At 38.4% G+C, this 21801-nt stretch overlaps 1 protein-coding gene across 4 annotated transcripts in view; it reads left to right on the forward strand.

The window, feature by feature from the left end:
- The window catches only part of USH2A (usherin), a 394302-nt gene that overhangs the window by 165511 nt on the left and 206990 nt on the right, over positions 1–21801 (forward strand). For all 4 annotated transcript variants that reach the window (XM_074579436.1, XM_074579435.1, XM_074579437.1 and 1 more), the window contains 2 exons: positions 10252–10365; positions 12715–12876. In XM_074579436.1, coding sequence (XP_074435537.1) covers positions 10252–10365; positions 12715–12876 — 276 coding nt within the window. The remainder of the gene's footprint in view (positions 1–10251; positions 10366–12714; positions 12877–21801) is intronic.

Raw genomic sequence — 21801 nt, forward strand, 5'->3', positions numbered from 1 at the left:
TAAAGTAGGTCTTTAAATGAACATGATCCCACCGTCTGAAATGCCTATTTCTGAGTCCTCAGGAACCAAAATTCTTCAAAATCTGACCCTTGTAATGTTCAAAATGTCAAACTGTTTTTTCATTTTCATCCAAGAAAGAAATATTCAGCAGATTTAAATCCTTAAAATGACGTTCTGACTGTTGAACCAGGGGTTTATTGGATAAGGTAGTGTATTTCATCCTTCTTCTTTGTTCCCTCCATCAGGAATTTATACACATTGATAGATCACCCTGAGCCTTCTCAGGGATCTGCTTGGTAGAGTACCATGGGATAAAGAGATACATCTGTGGGTCCTGAGGGAACTGGCAGATGAAGTTGCTAAGCCACTATCCGTCATATTTGAGAAGTTGTGGCAGTCTGGTGAAGTTCCTGATGACTGGAAAAGGGGAAACATAACCCCCGTTTTTAAAAAGAGAAAAAAGGAAGAGCTGGGGAACTACAAGCCAATCAGTCTCACCTCTGTGCTCAGTAAGATCATGGGGCAGATCCTCCTGAACCCATGCTAAGGCACATGAAAAATAAGGCAGTGATTGGTGACAGCCAACATGGCTTCACTAAGGGCAAATCATGTCTGACAAATTTGGTGGCTTTCTATGACAGGGTGTCGCGGGCGGAGTGAATAACTTCACTTGTAAGAGAGTAGTGAAATGTTTATTAACATAAAACAGTGATTTAACAAAGTTAGTAGTGAATGCGACAGTGTTTTATGAGATTCGATGCTAGGGTACACTTGATTATTTACTGCATAGAGGCCAGGGTCAGACAAGCTCTCAGGGAGACCCTCCCGTTGAGTCACGAGGTTCAGAAAGGACCCCCTGGCTTTCTAAACTCCGTCTCAGAGAGGGGTCTAGGTGCGGCTGGATCCAATCCTAGTCCCAGACTTGGTCGACGGTTTATGTCTAAAGGATTATATACGTGCAATCAATCCTTATATCACTTAGCTAAGATTTCAAAGTTTAGCATGCTATTAGTCACTTACCGAGAATCTGTTGCGGCAAGGAATCTCTCAACCTCGAGGAGAAGAACCTTAAGCGAGCGTCCCCACTCAAGGGGAGGTCCTGTCGTGCAGCCCGCTGCCGTGCAGGAGAGCTCAAAGGGCTCTTGGGCTGTCCGCTATTTATGGAGTAAGATAATTGGCCCATAGTCATATTCTCATGGGAACAAGATACCTATGTTCCCACTCCAGACAGTGTTTTGGTTATGTTGCCAGCCATCTCCCACAGTTCAAGTGCAACTCATAACAACTCCTGCTGATGGCCTTGGCTTGAGCAGGAGCCGGGGAGGGGAAAAACGGGAAAAGGGGAGAACACACTGCCACACAGAGTTACAGCACTGGTAGATAAGAGAAGAGCAACTGACGTCATCTGCGTGGACTTGTGCAAAGAATTTGACGCTGTCCTATGTGACATCCTTGTCTCTAAATTGGAGAGACGTTTGAGAGATGGACCACTTGGTGGATAAAGAATTGGATGGATGGCTGCACTGAAAGAGCTGTGGTCAATGGCTCAATGTCCAAGTGGTGGCCAGTGATGAGTGGCATTCCTCAGGGGGTCAGTATTGAGACCAGATCTGTTTAACATCTTTGTTGGCGACATGGACAGTGGGATTGAGTGCACTCTCAGCAAGTTTGCCAACAACACCAAGATTTGTGGTGCAGTCAACACGCTGGAGGGAAGGGATGCCATCCAGAGGGACCTGGACAGGCTTGAGAGCTGGGCCTGTGTGAACCTCATGAAGTTCAACAAGGCCAAGTGCAAGGTCCTGCACGTGATTCGGGGCAATCCCAAGCACAAATAGAGGCTAGGTGGAGAATGGCTTGAGAGCAGCCCTGAGGAGAAGGACTTGGGAGTATTGGTTGATGTGAAGCTAAACATGAGCTGGCAATGTGTGCTTGCAGCCCAGAAAGCCAACTGTATCCTGGCCTGCATCAAAAGACGCATGACCAGCAGGTTGCGGGAGGTGATTCTGCCCCTCTACTCTGCTCTCGTGAGACCCCACCTGGAGTACTGCGTCCAGCTCTGGAGCCCTCAACATAAGAAGGACATGGACCTGTTGGAGTGAGTCTAGAGGAGGGCCATGAAGATGATGCGAGGGCTGGAGCACCTCTGCTATGAGGACAGGCTGAGAGAGTTGGTGTTGTTCAGCCTGGAGAAGAGAAGGCTCCGGAGGAACCTTATAGCAGTCTTTCAGTACCTAAAGGGAGCCTACAGGAAAGATGGGGAGGAAGTGTAGTGATAGGAAGAGGGGTAACAGTTTTAAACTGAAAGAGGGGAGATTTAGATTAGATATTAGGAGAAAATTCTTTACTGTGAGGGTGGTGAGGCACTGGAACAGGTTGCCCAGGGAAGTTGTGGATGCCCCATCCCTGAAAGTGTTCAAGGACAGTTTGGATTCATCTTTGAGCAACCTGATCTAGTGGGAGGTGTCCCTGCCCATGGCAGGGGAGTTGAAACTAGATGATCTTTTGTCAAGCACGCACGAGAAAAACATTTTATAATTCAGATTGCTCTCACTGTAGAATTCAGGAGATCTGCAAGCCTCTGAATTTTACCAGCTCCCAATGATGGGCAACGAACAAGGCCAGCAAAAGTTGCAAATAATATTCAAATAAAATGTCCTGCAAAAGGATACACAAACGTTTGGTATTCCTATTACAGACTCCTCTATTAATTTTGTATGTTTCTTGCAGTTCCTCCTGCCTGTGACATTGCCGCAATAGCCAAGTGCTGAAGTTCTGACTGCACACGTGATAATGAGAAAATTGTTGTCGACGGCTTCCCCTCTGAATGCCCTGAATGTTCCCTCCTTCCCTTGACATGTGTTTATAATTACTTTTCACCTTTTAGTCTTTTATGCTCGGCAGATGAATATCTCAGGAAAAGTTAATTTAATGATTTAATATGGCTAATCAAAGTGGCTCGGCTGCGCCTCAGCTTTGAAAGCACTCTAGCTAGGGAGTCCCTCGGAGGAGGAGATGGGACCTCCTGCCAGTGACTGATAGGCCTGGGCTCACCGGCGGGGCCGCAGGGCTGGGGCGAGCTCACTGCCTGACTGGCAACCGCCCCTGCTCAGAGAACGGCTGCCGGCTGAGAGGTTCTCCCTCTCAGGGAGAGCTCTGCCCGGCCCGAGACAAAAGCAGCCTGCGACGCTGCCACTGGCCTCTGCGCCCTGACCGTCGCCTCCGATGGGTGTTTGGGAGCCATGGGGCCTGCGGGGGTTAGCCCCAGGGCCGGGCCCTGCAGTACCTCTGGCTCCGGGCCCCGCAAGGCCTGGGGCAATGGGGGGCGGGCAGTGAGGGCCAGCTGCTCCCCGCAGGCTGGGAGCCCAGGATAGCCGCCTCACAGGCCGGGGAGTGCCCGTACAGACAGGGTGAGCCTAAAATGGGAGTTTGCTGTCTGTGGCGGCTCTTAGAAAATGTCATTTTCTTCGGGTTACTTGGAGCTACGTGGGGTCTGTGAGCCATTTACCACAGCCAGGCAGCTTGCCGTGTGAACCTGTTAATGAATTACTTGGCTATTACTTTCATGCACTTGAAATTACTTGAAAGCTCTTGGTTTGTGCAAATATTTTACACTCAAAACAGTGCTATGCTGCAGTTAATGAGATTTTTGTAAATTTGCAGAAAAGGATTGCAAACCAACTCATGTAAATATGTATCGGGCCAGAGCACTAGGAGGACTGCCAAATCTATACTCCAAGTTGTGACAAATTTCTAATGTTATAAAACCTTTTATGAAGATACAACCTTTTATGAGTCACAACGTATTAACCAGGTTTGGTATATTTATGTTATATTTGCTTGCAACTAAAATATGATAGAACGTTTAGAGTAATAAAAGCTGAAACACTATTGAAGATAAGGTTTTCAAGAGCTGCTTCATCAGGTGCTTGAACCAAGCTTAAATACAAGGATGGTTGTCATTTTCAGGTAAACTCATTTTGTAGAAGTGATCTTTGGTTGGAAGCACAGACAGATGACAGAAAACATCTAAATATTTCCCGTAGCCAGAACAACAGTGGTATACGCTTTACAGTGCCATGGCACAGTGTGAGAGATGTGGAAGGCTGTATGCATCCTTCCCACATGAAGGGGGTGTCATGTACTGAGACCCATGTAATGACCAGGGCTGCAGTGCAGTTGTTGGCCTGTTTTGTCCCCGTGGGTGTCTTAAGGAGGTTTAGTCTCTCTGTCTCTCACCCGTAAGGATGCGCACTCTCTCTCGCTGGGAGCAGCTGCAGTATACCAGAAGCTGCACCTCAGCCCCTGCTCAGATCCCTGTTTGACTGCGACAGCTAATGCAACATAGGGTAGCCAATAGATCTGTCTACGCCCTTTAGGTTTCCACGAGTTGTCAGGTAGGGCTTGAGCTCCTGACGACTCTAAGTCAGACTGGCAGAATGTAGGTTCGTATCTCCTTTCATTTAGCTGGCTTTAGCAGACCAGCAGCATGGTTTTCAATATATGCACTTTAAATAATAGATAATATTAATATTCTGCAATATTAAGTTTCTAACTTGATTGAGTTTAGACCTAAATGAATCTTGTTTACAATCCAATGCTGTTGTATAAATTTATTCATATGAAATGTAAATTGTCTGATTAAATAAACCTGAACGTTTTATCAAAATTACATCAACTCTTAGCTACATACTAATACTTTTAATAATAACAAGAAATCAAATTCTTAATGTTTGTGAGGATAGAATGGATTATTAACTTTTTTTGTAGACATACTCAAAAAATTTTGCAAAAACCTTAACAGTTTTTCTTTTTTTTCTCTACAAACTTTTAAAATTAGTCATCCTGTAGAAAATTAACAATGGCAAAGTTATTTGGAAGGATCAAGAGTAACATAGTGATAGATATTAGAGAACTCTTGGTGCAAAACTGGACAACTGGGTAAGGTTTTCTGCAAATTAAAGCAACTAAAGAGCTGCCCTGTGCTATGGGGAATGTAACAGGCTTCCTTGAACCACTGCAATCTGAACTGCGTCTTCAAAGCCAGTCAAGCTTGTGTATGGTTTGTTATGAAATTTTTCTGTTGGGAAAAGGGTCTTCCAAGCCACAGAAATCCAATAACCAAAGTAAACCTTTTTTTGTTCTTAAAAGCCAAAGAGTTGGAACAAGTGCCCTCTTGTTCTAGAATTCTTCAAAAATTTATAATTCATGCTATACTTAAGGTAGAAGATGCTTTAAAAATGCAGATGTATGCGACAGATTGATGCGCCCAGGCTTTCAGTCCAGAAATGCATACATAGAAGACGCTTGTACTTAAACAGTTTTGATACAATCTGTCGAAAACACAAAGTCAGTTGGGGACTTCCTTTTCTGGTCAGTGGACTGTGATTAAGTGTACTGTGGCAATGATGCATCTCGACACACAAGTGACTTTGTTAGACAGATGCTGTACGACCTCAGGCATTCAAGTTGGCTAAATAGTCTTTAGGTTTGGGGAGGGGAGATTTGGTAGTTATTTTTTTTTTTTTAAGAGCTTAAGAAATAAGGTAAATCTATAATGTCAAGTGTTGTTTTGGTTGCTATATGTGTATTTCAAAATAGGTCCCTATGAAGTAGAGTGTCAGGGAGGAAACAATGAAAAAATCTGGCAAGGAAAAGTCCCTTTGGCAAAAAATACACTCAGCTTGTGAAACAAATGGAGTTTGTGTGGGTAAGCTCTGTGGTTGACTTTGGGAATCTTAATCAGTAGAATAGCTGAGTTTTCAGGCTGCATATGGAACTAGTACCTGGTTATCATTAACATTAGCTAAATTTACCTGTAAAAAAAAATTAAATTGAACTAGCCTTGCAAAATTTTCCTCTTCCACTGTCTTAGCTGAGTGCGTTTTTTTGTGGAAGTGAGGAGCTTTGTGTTACATCCATAAGATTAAACAGCTTTTTTGTGTGAGTTGTGTGTGTGTGGGGCGAGTGGGTTTAGTTTTGTTTTTATGGGACGGATCCTTCAATAAATGTATTTCAAAAAGCTCACCTCAATTTATATTTGTTTAACTAATTCATTTTGCAGAGTAAAAGCTCTGTAAGTTACCATAAGCAAGTGTGTCTTTTCATCAAGACCTGGTGGCGTTTTGAAGCAACTTTTTGAAAAAGCAGTATGACAGATTGGAACAGTGAAGCAGCTGTTCTCATAAAAGTCTTTTAACTGGATGAGGAAATTACTGAAATACTGTCATTGCCTTTGAATCAATTTTTCAGTGTTTGTGAACAGAATATTAGCCCTGATACCTTAGTGGTAAAACAATTATTTTCCGTGATGGAAAGTACTACTTTTCCACTCAAAATCTGCCAGAATACTGTGGGATCTGTCTGAGCTACGTAAATGTACGAGACCTCCCTTTTGGATGTACTGAACAAAAGAAATGTCTGGTTTACGGAGAAGTGAAAGGAAGAAGCTGGGTATTTAATCTTACATACTGTGTGCATTAGAATGATAAATGGAGTGGATATAAAGATGCAACTGACTCTGACTAGTCCACACATCCATTTTTACCATAAATTCATTGTTGACCCTTTTCTACTGTCCATGTCAATGTTTTTGTCCCTTATCTGCAAAAGCGAACCTAGCGTTTTCTCTGACACAACTCTAAACTTCAACTTTAAATATTGCAAATAATTAAAGATCATTTAAATAAAAGTATAGAAAATTAAATACTAGTTTTGCATATAAAGTGGGCTTAATGTTCTAGGTGTGATTCCAGATCACTCTTTTAGACTGTTAACTTTACATTCATATTTAACAAATGACATTATTCAGTTTCATGGGGTCACTGTGTCAAAATGTCTGTGTTAGAACTTTAATTTATTTCCAAAGGTTCTTTGAGTGGGCAGATAGGAGTGGTGTGTTAGAATGATTTATCGTCTCTGATTCCCCATGTGGATTTTAAGGCTTGGAACGTAGTCTATGATGTAAATTTTAAGTCTAGATGTGTTCAGCTGCTCTGTAGTGGCAGGCTGAATGAATGGGACTCATATCCCAAATGTGAGAGGCTGACCCTCTTCTTAAATATTGATGGTGCCTCTAATTCTGTCTCCTGATCAAAGTGACAATTTATCTACCTGTCTCTTGTGAACATTAATAGAATATATGCAAGTGTGTTTGTGGCCAAATTTTGCTTTGTTAGCATCCTGTCTTGGAAAGCCTGATGGACTCTTATCAGATCAGCAATTATTGGGTACAGACAAGAGATGCCAGTCTGAGAGTGTGATAATTGAGGAGTTAGGGAAAGTTTTTTAAAGCTTCAGCCAACTTCATTGGATCATAGGCTGTTTTTTATTTCAATAGTTATTTTGCTGTGCTATAAATTAATTCACGTGTATCAGTGATGATCTTTGCTATGGGACTGCTGACTTTGTACTCTAAGATAGTCAGGCACTGAGTGTAAATTTCACTGACTGACTAAAAGTGCAGAGGAAATGAGTGGGTAATGAGAGCAGAGCAGCCAGTTCTTTAATTGAATTAAAAGCCGGGTGACACCAATGCAGACACCTGTCCAATTACAGACAGGCCAAGGTGTTTACCATTGCTGTACAAGCGATTTGAAGATGACAGAAATCTTTCCGCCCACAGATTAACATAATGAAGGAGAACAGATTACAGTGGATGCTGGCCAAACAGATAGGTTGGCAGCTGAGAAAAAAGTAGTTTGCTGAAGTATGTAAATAAAATCTGTGCACTTGCTATTGCCTACCTATGCAGCACATCTGTTTCTTTGTTGAAATGAAATAGTGCACGAGCACACGTGAAGGAAAAACATTATGTAGGAAACGAGCAAATTATTTAAATTGCTGCCTTTGCTGAATAATTTTTTTAACAAAACCTCCTGTTGCAAAAGGGTTTATTTGGGTTGTTTTTTTCAAATTCTCATTGCCCTTCACAAGCCTACCTATGCAATGTACACTCTGTTGCGCTGCGGGTACTTTATATGAAACCTTTCTACTTTGTCAAAGTAAACCAAACAGCCCAATGCAAACCATCTACAGCTACAGGCATCTTTCTGGATACGTGCTACTGCAGATCTCAGTGCCTGAAGCCATTGGTGACCCCACAGAATGTCTTCCATCAGGAAATGCAAGGAGCATTAATTCACTGCTTCATAAGAAAAGAACGCTACAAGTGCTAAATGTACAAATAAAACTAAATTGCTTCCTAAAGCACAGCAGAGTGAATAGAGAGGTGGCATATACACTTTACCATGCTCCTCTTAACCGAGGACTTGCAAATGTCACAGTTAGAGGATTTGGTTTCTGCATGTGTTTATTTGCTGAAGGTAATTCCAATAGTACCTTTTATATGTACTATGTTTAACCCTCTTTGATCAGGAAATAATTTCTTTGTACTAAGTCTTATGCAAAAAAGAATTTTTTTTTTTGACTGATGAAATTTCTCTGCTAAAGAATTTACTGTGGATTCCAATATTCCTGCTTTACAGGGATAGTAATGCTTTAAAACATCATTATTTCCGATTTTCTGCTTTTTTAAATTCTCTTAAAAATATTTGCCTTCCATCAAGGAAGATTGCAGGCACATTTGCTTGAGTGGTGGCTGACACAATGTTCTTTTTCTTTCCTGTTGCATTTACATTAGATAGTAAGATGGCAGTACAGCTTTCCTCTGTTAACTGGTGATTCGCAAAATCAAAACTATGAACCAGAGCATGTGGATTCTGATCAACTGGTTTTAGTTTAACACCACTCTGAAATGAATGTGATTACTTATGAATATCTCTTTGTGTGTACAAGTAGAACTGGACCTCAGAGAATTCAAGTAGAAAGATGATTGCAATGCCAACCTTTGAAGATTTTGGAGTAATTACAAGGAAAGACACAAACATTACTAATTCAGTGAAAGCTAATCTCATCTATTCCATGTGAACACACCTATTTGGTAAACACAATATAAACATTCACAGACTTATTTTGATTGCCCCACTCAGAAAATAATATATTTATGCTGTAACTGTTAATTTCCAGCATCAAATTCTCCAGAGCCTTTTTGTGAGTTTAAAGGGTTTATGTGGGGAAAAAAAGACATTCTTTAATGAAATCCAAAGTTATGTTGCATACGCTTAATGAGATGTAATTATAAGGACTAATTTCTTCTACCTCTTTCGGTATATGTCATGCTGTGGGGGTTTGCAATCTTATTGTACTATAGGAAGTTTGGCCAAGAATTATGGTACTCTGAGGTACTGTTGTTTTTGAAGCTGCTATGCAAAAATCCTGATGTCAGATGGTTCTGAAACAACATAGTTTGCTACATATATTTTTTTTTTCCTAATGACACACCGCATTGATTTTACTAAAAGCAGTGAGAGCCAAGGTGAGAACATGGTTTGAAATAATATGTGACATGAAGTGGCCTGCTTTTAATTACTACTGCATTTTCATTTTATATTACTATATTGTTGGACTTGAAATAGGAACTGCTGATGTTTCTGAAAATGACTGTAAACCACATTTTTTTCCATGTAGTCCTGTATAATGCAGTTAAAAATACAGTGTAACTTCCTGAAGTGGTAAGCAGTGATTTGTTGCATTTGCTATGACAAGTAGCTGGTCGATATGTGGGAATCTAGCAACTTGAGGGCCCCCTCAGCAGGGCCTGAAAAAGCATAAGATTACAGGTCTTTTTTTCTTGTAAAACCCTTGGGTACTGTGTCACCTGAGTTATGTTACTGTAGTAGTATAGCAAATATATGTTCTATATGCTGCCACTGAAGTAATGGAACACAAGTGGGATGTTTCATACAGAAAAGAGATTTCAGTTTATGGATGAATAGGGGCAACATTGGAGAGGAGGCATTAAAAAATTTTGTTCTGGGAGACAGTGAAAATTCTTTGGAAAAACAAAATTAATAACTGACAAAAGTTTGTGAGGCAGGGACTAAGAAAAAAACCTCCTTTATTGTCATTGTTATATTAAAATAGACACCTTGGTCTTGAAGTAGTATCTGTTACAGTAAACGTAACTAAAATAACTTAGCTGCATTGTTAGTATTAAGAATGGAATAAAATACCATTCACTCTTAATTTATTTTGCAAAATTTAAGTCATGGCATAATAGGAATGAAACCTTAAAATCATTTTTCTTTTCCACCTGTAACAGAAAACTTTAATTTTTCACTTTTGCCTGTGTATGTATGTAATCTGTCTGTACACTATACATGCATAACACCTTGCTTTCTTCTGTTGCAGGCATATTGACAGGCTTGCATCCCTTCACAAACTATGCTGTAACCCTAACTGCTTGCACTTTGGCTGGCTGTACTGAGAGCTTGCATGCATTGAACATCTCCACTCCACAAGAAGGTAAAGTAATTTCAAAGGTCTTGACTTCCACATTTCAGTCATGAATAATAAAACAGGAGAAGAGCTAAATGCTGCAAAGCCATTTGCTGGAAAACCCCAACCTAATTTGATGACAAAGTGCATTGCCAGACCATAATTGCTCCATTTTTTGGGGGGGTGCGAAAATGAATCAAACTCCATACCCTTTAATGACATGCATCTTTAATAGCTGTAATGCAGATTAATGGGCTTTTTAATTGCTGTTACATTGTTCATGCAAGAGCCTTGTCATTAATATGAAGCATCTGAAAGATTAATGAAAGCTTCCTCATTTTACTATGGCTCAGAAGTAAATCTAGAGACAGTCTGACTAAAAAGAATTGATTGTATGGCACAGTATGAAATTGAGAATCAAACGGTTGATTTCCATGGTTTCTTTTAACTGCTAAACATGAGCAATAGGCAACAATTATTTCAGTGTGATGAAGCCTCCAAATGCCAATTGAGTTATTTATTAATCACTGCTCAGATTTTCCTTTCTTTTCTAAACACTTTTAGATGTTATTGTGCTCAAACTTACAGGTTGTGAGCGTAAGTTAATGTTTTCTGTGCTTACATTAGGAACAAGAGCAGGAAGAAAGAGAAAATACACACCATTTCTGACTTTAGAGACTAGGCTGATAAGTAATACACATCAATTACTGGAGCAAATGCTCCCAAAATATCTGTGACGTATCTAACTCCATTCTCAATTAAACATAAAGTTCCACATCTGGTTCTACCATCCTAAAGCCATGTTAATCCAGTCATAATTATCAGTTACTCCAAATTTACACCAGTAGAATAATGAAGACTTTGACGTGTATTTCTAGTACAGTAGTTAATCTTCCATGGTATGGAGTAGTTTTCAGAATTCCCTCCTTCTCACAGTTCTTTGTTTAATCTTCTCATGTAAACTAGATAGTAATACATTACCAACAAAACGAATAAAATTTTAGCATAAAGTTACGTGAATTACAACCATAATGATTAAAAGAATGCTAGATTGTTGAACTGCTGCCGAAGGAGGTGGTCAGGCAAGGTGTTGTCCTGATGAGGACAGTCCTGAAGATTGCAGTCTAACATTGCTGGAACAGCATTTTGATGTGAATGTATTAGCAACTGCCAGCAACACCAATCAAATCAAAACCTAATTATCGCCTCTTGGAAGTTCTAAATAAACTGACTGAGTTTGTCTGGTGGCATTATCCATGAACGGGTGTAGCCTCTGACAGCCGAACAGTGACGTAAACATGAAATACAAAATTGTTTATTTCTTTTTGGTGTGTTATAGTAATTAAAAAATAAATTGTTTATGTCTTACTTTCTCATCTTAGTGAATAAAGCAGGAATTCTTACATGTGTTTGAGCAAAACATCCACTGATTTCAGATGTACTGTCATATTGGGAAGGTTTAGGCAAGAATAGATTTTAATTTTTTTTTTCTCAGAGATCAAATAAAGCCATGGGGAACATGTGTTTTATCCCTCAGAAGAATTGAACAAAAAGTCAATGTCTGGAGTTTCTATTTTTGGATGCTCTTGTTGCATGCTCTTAGTAACAATAAATTGATGATACAGAAGACAGACACCATAACATACCCTCCAGCTATCCCTGTTTCCCTATTGAAACATTCATTACTTTATATTGTTTGCACATTGCCAGCCACTGCTAGTTATTGTTTTAAATTGCTAGCACAGAGCTTGTAAATTACACGATATTCCTCCCAGACTAAGGCCCAAGTTCTGCTCCCCTTGCAATATTCAGCGGGATTGCTTGTGCTTCTAGTGTATAACTTATTGGAACGGTGAGAGAACTTGGCTATTAAATTATTATCCATTGCCAATTTCCAGTATATTATATGCATAAAATCTATGCTAAACAAACATTGCTAAATGTATTGAATTTTGAAAAATCTGAAATAATGGGTGGTGCCTAAGAATACAGCATCTGCATTTGTGATTACAAAGAGTGATCACTTTGTAGTTAGGAATAAAAAGCGTGAAGAGAAAATAATTTGTGTTAGAAAAAGGACTGCACTAAAATCTTGTACCCCTCCCCTTGCTCATTGTTATCAAGCTGGAAAGATAAAGTTATATAAGCATAAATATTCTCCTAAAAAGCAAGGAGTATATCCTTGTCTTTCGTAGAAGTTTCTGTTTGGCTAGGAACCCTCACATGTAATAGAAGAGTTCTCAAAATGCTGGTATGTTGCAAGCATAAAATCTATTTTGAAATTTCAACTTTACCAAAAATCATTCTAGTGGTAGCTTCTCACTGAAATTATTTATTATTTGTGGAAATGTAATATGTTACACATTTTTTCACCAGCCCCTGAAGATGTGCAACCACCCACAGCAATATCCTTTCCCACGTTCTTGCTCATGAGTTGGACTCCACCAAAAACACCAAATGGTATTATTATACAATATACTTTGTATATGAACGGAGTACCAATTTACTTTGGAAATGGAACCAAATATGTTGCAAAAGGTGAGTTCTGAGCACGTCAGATGGGTATCTCATAGTTGCTATGAATAATTATATGACTGGCCCCTTCTTATTTCAGAGGAAAAGAAAAATTAATTTAAAATGGGCCAGATGCACTTTAAACCCTGATGGGTTCCATTCTTTAAAGAATCCTTTATAGAACTCTCTGTTGGGACTCAGAAATTAATGTTGCCATGGTGTAGCTAAATCTTGTGCTGTGTTGTCCTCTTTCACAGGACCTGAGTCATCTTTTTGATCTCATAGCGTCCAGCTCTCAAAACAAGTAAACTGTAAGCTGTTGAAGGCAAGATATGATGTACAGGTTTAATAGTTTTTCCTACTGTCTTCCTTAGATATTCTTAATTAGAGAGGCCCTGTGTTGCTTTCCTGAATAGCCCATGTTTAATTCAGTTGTTAAAAGCATAAACTAATAATCCATTTTCTTCTGATAACGCTTATGCAATATGTCAATAAACAAATTATATCAGTACTTTTAAACTATTACATAGAAGCTAAATGACTGTTATTTGGCAGTACAGTGAAGCATGGTAATCTGACTTCCTATTTTAATGTAATTGGTGTAGTTTAAGGAAATATCCAAGTTATTTGTTCCGAGATTATTCAAACAACAACAACCAAAAACCCCAAAATAAAAAACAAACTATTGAGCTAAAAGCACAACATAAGCACTATTCTAGACCCATCAGAATTTTTTATGGTAGTAGGTACAAGTAAAAGTAAAGCATTTAATATCAGACAACTCAGGGGAAAAAGGGTATCAAGACCCTACTTTCTTTTTAATGTAAGGCTTTAAAATTCAAAGCCATTTCTGCATCTGGAGTTAGTATAAAACATATTTAAAAATTCATATAGTTCATATTTCGTTGCCTTGCACAGGCCATAAGCTACTGGTGTGGTGGGTCAGTTTTGACACTGAAAAATGAATCCAGTTAGAGAACCTCCTGAAGGCTGTTGATGATCGCTGTAATAAATAGTGCACACTTTAAGTCAAACTTTTTCATTCTGTATTCAAAGGTAATGGATTTTTCATCACCATAGTAACCTTAGTGTATTTCTGGATAAATACATGAGGTATATACATTCTGGTTTTATTTTTGAATATAAACTACCACATTATGTATTACTAATAATATGAAAAATAGGATATGGGTTAGCATAATGACAGCTCAAACTAGTGTGCATTTTTCTTCTGCAAAAAAATAAATATTTATCAAAAGTATAGGTTCAATTAATTTCTTCCCCATCCCCCCCAGTTTTCTGGTATTCTTGTAGTGCCATTTATCTTTTTTTGCAAGATCTCCATTAATCTCTTATTGCCATACCATAACACCATTCTTAAGAATTTTGAAGTGCAAATAGTTGTGCTTCCAATCTTATTAAAATTGTTACTGAAAGTTCATCACAGGTAGTTTTACTGATGTGTTCATCTGCAACCTGGTTATAAATAGACAAACAATGTAAAACGTTTGAGGAAATGTTCACCATAATGTATTTTGTCGGGTTGGTTTTAGATTCATGTGTGATTGCTTTCTGACTCATAGCCAGAATGAATGCTTACTGATAGAAATTTTGGTCAAGTAACTTTTGTAATTGTTTTTTGAAAATATAGAAAAGGATAAATTAAAAAGCGTTGGGACTTGATTCCTCATGTTCTACCTCTAAATGTTGAATGATACATCAGAGTACATTCACCAAAGCCAATCAAGGAAAAGTCATCAGGTTCATAAGCATCCTAGAGAAGCTCTTGTTGCTTTTATTTAGAAATTATTTATTTATATTTTTCTATTTTTTTTTTTTTTAGAAATTTTTATACGTGTGGTCCTATTGAGCATTTCCTAACTTTGATTTAAATTAATTTTTTTAGGCAGACCAAGATATAAAAAGAACAGAGAAGCTTATTCAAAAGAGAAGGCTAGTGAATCAGATTGTGTTGTTCTGTGCAGTACTGCACAAGAGCCACTCTTGCCTATCATTTTGAACATGGTGTGGAGATCAGTCTGTTTACTTTGGATACGTTTTATTTAGCTGCCAGTTTCTCACTGTCTGAGGGGGAAGAGGCAATCTGAGCCAGCAGGCTAGGATTTGGGTCACTAGAAATCCTAGTCATTCTGAATCAGGTTTATTCAAGATCTTGCTTATCTGCCTATATCTTGAATTTGACTTGTTTTTGCTTCCTTTCAGAGCCCAAGGTTTTCTTTGTTGTAGGCTAGAGGTAAAAGAGGTATAACATAATCTTTTTTTCCCAAGGGTTATGGTTTTACAGTAAAAAGTTGCAGCTTTTGACTTTACAGTGTTATACATGTCTCTCTCCTACCTTTTTGGCTTTTCCTATATTATTGTCCTTTTTCTTTTAGCATTTATGCTAGTGATGTTGGTGACTTATTGCTTCAACATAATATGTTATTGACCCTAAACAGAGAGACAAAGCTCATTGTCTCTGACATCTGTTTCCTATTCATTCACCAAAATGATTTTCCTAATTTAATAACTGTATGACTGAGCTCCTAACCAGCAGTCTATACCAGAAAGTCACAGATTCTCTCTGTGCTTTTTTTTTTTTAAGTGCTGTATCTATTGAAATGTTTTTTTAAAACCTTTATTTTTCGGAAGGCATCAATTCTGTCTAAAAATTAGTATTTCACTGACTTTCACTTCAGACCATTGGAAGTGCAATCGGTTTAGGCCCATACTAATTAATCCATAACTCGAGGAGGGATTTGTTTTCTCAATACCATAATTGCAAATATATTGTTAACTTAGTTTCTGATCTTGACAGTTGTTGAGGGCTTGAAATACTCATTGATTTTTATGAGAATTCAAGTATTTGTTTCCTCTAGGGGTTGAGCTGTAATTAAAAAGGAAACCCTTTAAAAGCACATATGGCAAATGCACGCTTTGCCACATTGAAAAAGGGGACCCATTAAGGATCCATCATCCATTAGTACCTTTAAATATTTTCCCCATATTGACAAATTCAGTTTCTGTGTTGTGAGTAATAAAGCACTGAAATGACGCTACCCCTGTACCGCAACACCTTTGTTAACTGTGATTTTTCTGCTTTCAACCTTTATGCATTTGCCTTACGTGGTACTACTTCCTCATGCAATCTGGGTGCTACTTCACATCCTGAATGACAGTGAAAGCCTAATCGCTCCATTGGGTAGGGACAAGCCAAGAGGAAATACTCAGTCCAGGATCCCAAGTGGAATTGAGGCTATGTGAATCCATGTCCCTGTATTCACGCTTTCAGTTCCTCTCTGTGAAAGTGCAGAAGCTCCTGTAACCGAGACCAACAGCTGCAGCTCAGGAAAGCAATCACGATAGGGAGGGTTCTGCTCACCAGACCTGCCCATCTTACTGTTCTGTGGAGATGACTAGCAGCTGTGAGGAGATGGAGAAGCTGGTACGGTTTTCTGCAAAACTCTTAACATATACACACTGATCTTACAAAGGCTTTTGATTTTAGGAAAATTTGAGTTGATTTTTCCTGTGGAGAGGAAAATATGCTTTTCTCGCTTATCCAAACACTCACAGGCAAAACTGAAGCTTCTACTTTGCAATGTGGAGATTTCTTAATGTGATTCTTTTTTCATATTTTTAAATTTAGGCAAGGTATTTGTGCTTTTCTTCTCTTTTCTTTAAATTAGTCTCAAAAATTTACCACCTGCCTTAGATGAAAATGAAAACAGGGTGGGTTTTAGACTGAAAAGTATGCAACTGCAGTGGCCTGAGCTGGTGATGCCAATATCACCGGCAGAAAGGTGGTCTAATAATTGCAGAAAGGTATAGTGTAAGCAGGGACAGTAATGATCAGATGTGACCCAAGTTTTGTTTTGGTGGAAACCTTACTGTTGTGAAGAAACTTTAGAAAAAAAAGATGAGAGCAAAATATTCCTGTAATCTTAAATGCTGAGCATTTGATGGACTAAGAAAAGGTGTTTGTTACCTAACATGTTTACAAAGGAAAATGACTTTGTAGATATCTTTAGTAAACAAAATGTATAAATTTGTCTTTGCACTGGGCTTGGCATTGAGAATGTACGTCTGCATTTTCTGCAGCGCTAGATACTTGACAATGTTAACAAATTGTGTTCGTATAATTTCCCTATCAGAATCTAATGGTTCTCATCATGAATCTTTAAAAGGAAGATATTCTTATTAAGACTCAGCTGTATGAAACTTATTTTTCTCTGTCAACCACAAAGAAGTGTTTCCAGTTTTTCAGGAAAGAGATCCTGTCAACCATGTTACAAGGGCAGACGCTGAACTGAGGTAAACGATTAGAGTTATCCTAAATTACATCCCCAAGAGTTTAAAAAACTGTGACAGGCTGCTTTGCACCAGGTTTCTGGGCAAAATATTAAGGAGAACCTTGGAAATGGTGAGAAAGAGCTGCCTTCACAATTTTGTCTAAAAGCATGAACTAAGCTTTGGCTTATTCAAATTGTTATTTGACCTGAGCGTGGAAAGGCTGATCCTACAACACCTACAAAATGGGATAGAATGGGGGCCTTGTTTTCCTGTGAGGAAGAGGCAGATGTTTGACATCTGTGCAAACAGGGCTTAGCATATCCTAACTTTAAAAAATGGGAGAACCGCAAATTATTATCTGTATTTTTTTATATGTTGCTGTAAACCAGTGGTAATTACAGTACACACTATGCACAGCCATGCACAGTTATTACATTTTAGTGAAAAAATGTCAGTTTTTTGTCCTTTTTATCCATGTGATGACTACTGCTTGTTTTAAATGGTAGATCAAGATAATAAAAGCAAAATCCATCATAATATCAATATTGTACTAATTGCCAAGTGAAAGAATGTGAACAAGAACATCCACAGAATTGTACGTAGGGGGTAATTGCCATAAGATGTATCACTGCAAGAAGCTGAATCACTGAGAAGAAAATACTTACAATGTTAGGTTTGAGATGTAGTTCTCATGGTTACTTTTCATACAGTTTTAGTTATAACCATGTTTAAAAACCACCAGTTTTCAACCCTAAGGATTTGTGTTCCTTTGTTTTAGGTTCTGCTTAAAGATGACAGGCAGCTTTTGCCTTAAAGGACAAACAATAGAAAAATTCTGTAGTCCTCTGGTACGAGTTTATTCCCCATCTTCCAGGTTGCAGGGAAATACATATAAATACCAAATGAACCCAGTCTGTTCTTTCACTAGGGTGTTCTGGAAAGAGCAATTTGCCATCCAATACAGTGTTAGTGCTAGATTTATGTATGTTATAACTGAATGTCAAAATTCCTCATGTTTTTGTGAAGCAGAGACTTGTTTAACACCATTGTGAGCAATGAAAAGTTAGTCTTCATCTCTTCACAGTTAGAATTGGTTATCTGAAATGTCTTAGATGCGACCCAATGAGATATGCCCCACTGTCTCTTTGTTATTTTAGGGTCTTTCAATACCACACTACAGTTCCAAGCCCACCCCTTATGTTTGGTTTAGCAACATATCCAGCTGATAAGGAATACAGGAACTAACGTGTTTTCCAGGATGGCATATAAAGAACACCTGCTGCTTCAGGCTTTATTCTTGCCTGACTATGCATTGAAGTAAATATATGTTGGTGCACCTAGCACTAGAGGGCAGAGTACACCAGTCTTACAGGAGAAGCTGCATTCCTCTAAAAATTGTAGGCGTATAAGAAAGCACATTTGATACACCTGAATTGGCAACCCTGACATTGCCAGTGACCGGTACTATCGTAATGAATTCCACAGACCCGGAATGCAGATTCAGCAGGCACAAAACCAAAGGGCAAATGGGCTGTCTGAGCCTGGCATTCCTGTATTTCAGTTTCAGACAGAAAGATCTGGTGCTCTCATTGGATTTAATAATACAGATCTGGGGAATTTAGAAGGGAGGGAGGGTGGGGTAAGGGTAAAAGCATTATGTTTATTTGTAGCAGCTCTGTTGTATCATTTCCTATTGCAGTGCATTAGTGCAGTGTTAAATAAAATCTGCTTATTTAAAATCCTTTTAAATAGTGTTTAAATATTTCCTGCTGATACAATCTGCTAAAGTAGTTATCCTTGCTGCAGATTTCAGTTAACCTTGTCGCAGATATTAAGCCTGAAGCTACACAGACTTTTAGGGACCTTGATTATAGAGCAAAACCTAATGGTGTCATTATAAAACCACAGCTGGACAAGCTTCTGGAGTCCTTGTCCTTTGATCAGATTTGGGTAACACAGCAAGCCAGGAGAGAACTCACGCTAACCCTGCTGGAATTGCTGAGCTCTCAGGTTGCTTGAGTATGCTTTCTAAAAATTAAAATGCAACACAAATTATAAAATGAGAGTGCTTGTTACCTCCCAATCTTCTGTACGTACCAACACCAACTGGAGCAAATAGCTTCTCCAGAGCTAATAGCTGTAGATCAGGGAGAGTTCTTTTTTTCTCCTTTCCCTTCTGGCAGCATAGGAAATATTTTGTCTCTGGGCTCTTTTTTTTAAACAAAGAGAAGAAAAACATTGATTTTCAGTCTTGTCTGAATTCCATGACAAGAATTAAAACCACTAAAAAAATGTAAAACTGCCAGATTATTTTGTCCCTTGATCTTACTTCAAAATTAGTTGTCAGATTTAGACATATATAGGGTTCTAGTTCTTTATTTTCTCCTTCACAGATATCTAGATTGATCAGCAGACTTAAAGATGTTGAGATCTCTTCTAAAGACACTGTGTACTGAGGACAGATTTAAATCAAGTGTTCGTTGACCTCAATTTGTAAAATTTAAATACAACCTTTTTGTTGGTTCATTTGTTTGTGGTGGGTTTTTTTTTTTTTTTTTTTTGGCAAGCAGCAGAGCTTACTGTCCACACATTATCATCTTGGAGGTGTTCTGCACTGTCATGTGGATTTGCAGGTCTTCTCGAACACATCACCGCTGCAGTTAGATTCTTATTTTGCCACTTTCTGAGATCAGTTGTAATGTTGCCTGTGTGAACTTCTCTTGGGCAAACTGGCCCAATCTTATGCAACTTGTCTGCCTTCCTCTGTAATTTCTGAAGGGCATAATCTTTTTCTCTGCATTTTGTCTTTCATTAGTGAGAACTCCATATAGGGCCCTGTCAAGTGATATAGTTTCTCTTTGTGAGCAGCTGGTGCATGGTGACCATTGTTAGCTATTAAACATTTAGAGGTCTCCTTAGATTTATAAGAACTAGAATATGCTTTCTTGGTCATGTTGTGCTCATAGCCTGAAATACTTTTTGTAGGAGTATTTCTGGTAATTGTGGTTTGCCTGAAACTCGTAAGGCAAAGTGGTGGGTTCTGTTCTGGTTTTAATTTTGCTGATAAAACACGTGCATAAGCTTATAGTTTAAGTCAAGATTTCATTCAATCACACTTTTCTTCAGTGCTTTAGAAAACACCAGAAACTGTGCAGGTTTTTATGTCCAACTTATAAACTATATGTTTGTAGATAAAGAAAGGCATCTCCACCTTCCCGAGATATTTATTTTTTTGACAGGATCATTTTGAAATGCTTGGTGAATGATTTGTGCTTAGTTTCAGGTGATGCTGGGCCCATGTAAATAAAGATGTGGGACCTCTTGCACAGATGGACTAAGGCGAAACTGCTGCTTCTGTTTGAATCTCTTGATATCCATTCATGTGGACCTACCTCACTTAGCTCTAACTTAATAGGCTTGGAAAGAGTGCGGCAGCCTTCTTGATATTGCAAGCTGCATAATGAATCTTCTCTCTGAGATTTTCCTTATGCCCTAGAAAACACACTCATATTTCTCCTTACTCATTTAGGACCATTTGGTCTCCTGAACTGCCAAACACTTGATGTATATTTAATTTAAGATAGATATTTTCTTCCATGCTGCTATTACAAATTGTGTTGGTTTATCAGCGTTGATAATTATTCTGACTGAGCAATACATGCGTTCCTGTTTGGCTTGCACTAGACACAGACCCTTCTTTCTATACCCGATATGTCCCAACCTTCCTTTAACCCTAGTGGAATATTAATAAATGGTGACAATATACAGGCAGTTAACACAACAGTAATACTTCCAGAGGATTCCCAACCGGGGGTTCCCCTTTTCCATGCATGGCCACAGGGTGTTGAGCTATTCACCATTACTTAAATATTTTCATCATTGTATTTATTGAAAAAACAGAAAGCTATAATGAGAGAAACTTATGAAAAGGGGAATCTTTGATGTTTGCGTATGTTTCAGACTTGTTATTTCAATAAATCTGAGCAACTTCCTTGCAACTTGCATTTCTAAACTGCTTCACCAATTGATGTCTTTTTCTGTTACTGGAAATCCAGATCTTCCTGAGTATTTTTCATCTTTCACAAGTCTTGTCTTGTGTGTGAACAACACAAGCATGAGTGTTACAAGGCCATAAAATAGTTGGATATAAGTTTGATTTTTAAAATATTTGGTGGTTTGTATGATTGGAGGAGGATTCCTGTATTTTCAGAGTCTGTTTTCCTGTCCTCCTAACTTATGTGAAAACATGCAAGGCATACATCATATCACAAAAAGCATGAAAGCCATTCAGGATACTTCCTTTCCTGTTGAATTACTGCCAGAAATCCAACCTAGGTTTCTACACTGATTGCCTAAATTGTTTACATAAAACTTAATAGCCTTTTAGTCGGTACTGAACTCCATCATGCTTTCCAGTAGTCTTCCATGAAATATTGTATTTTTATGACAATCTATTTCTGATTGAAGCATTTTACATAAATTGTAGTTGAACTTCAAAAGCTGCTGGGGGTTTTCTCTTTTTTCTTTCTTTCTTATTCATATATATTTTTTGTATCAGTAGTGACACAATTAAGTGATGTGTTACCAGGAAACTAACTAGTGCATGGGAAAATATATTGAAGTGAACATAAAACTAAACATGTAAGAACAACATCA

This window comes from Larus michahellis, chromosome 3, assembly GCF_964199755.1.
Source record: "Larus michahellis chromosome 3, bLarMic1.1, whole genome shotgun sequence".
NCBI classification, from domain to species: Eukaryota; Metazoa; Chordata; class Aves; order Charadriiformes; family Laridae; genus Larus; species Larus michahellis.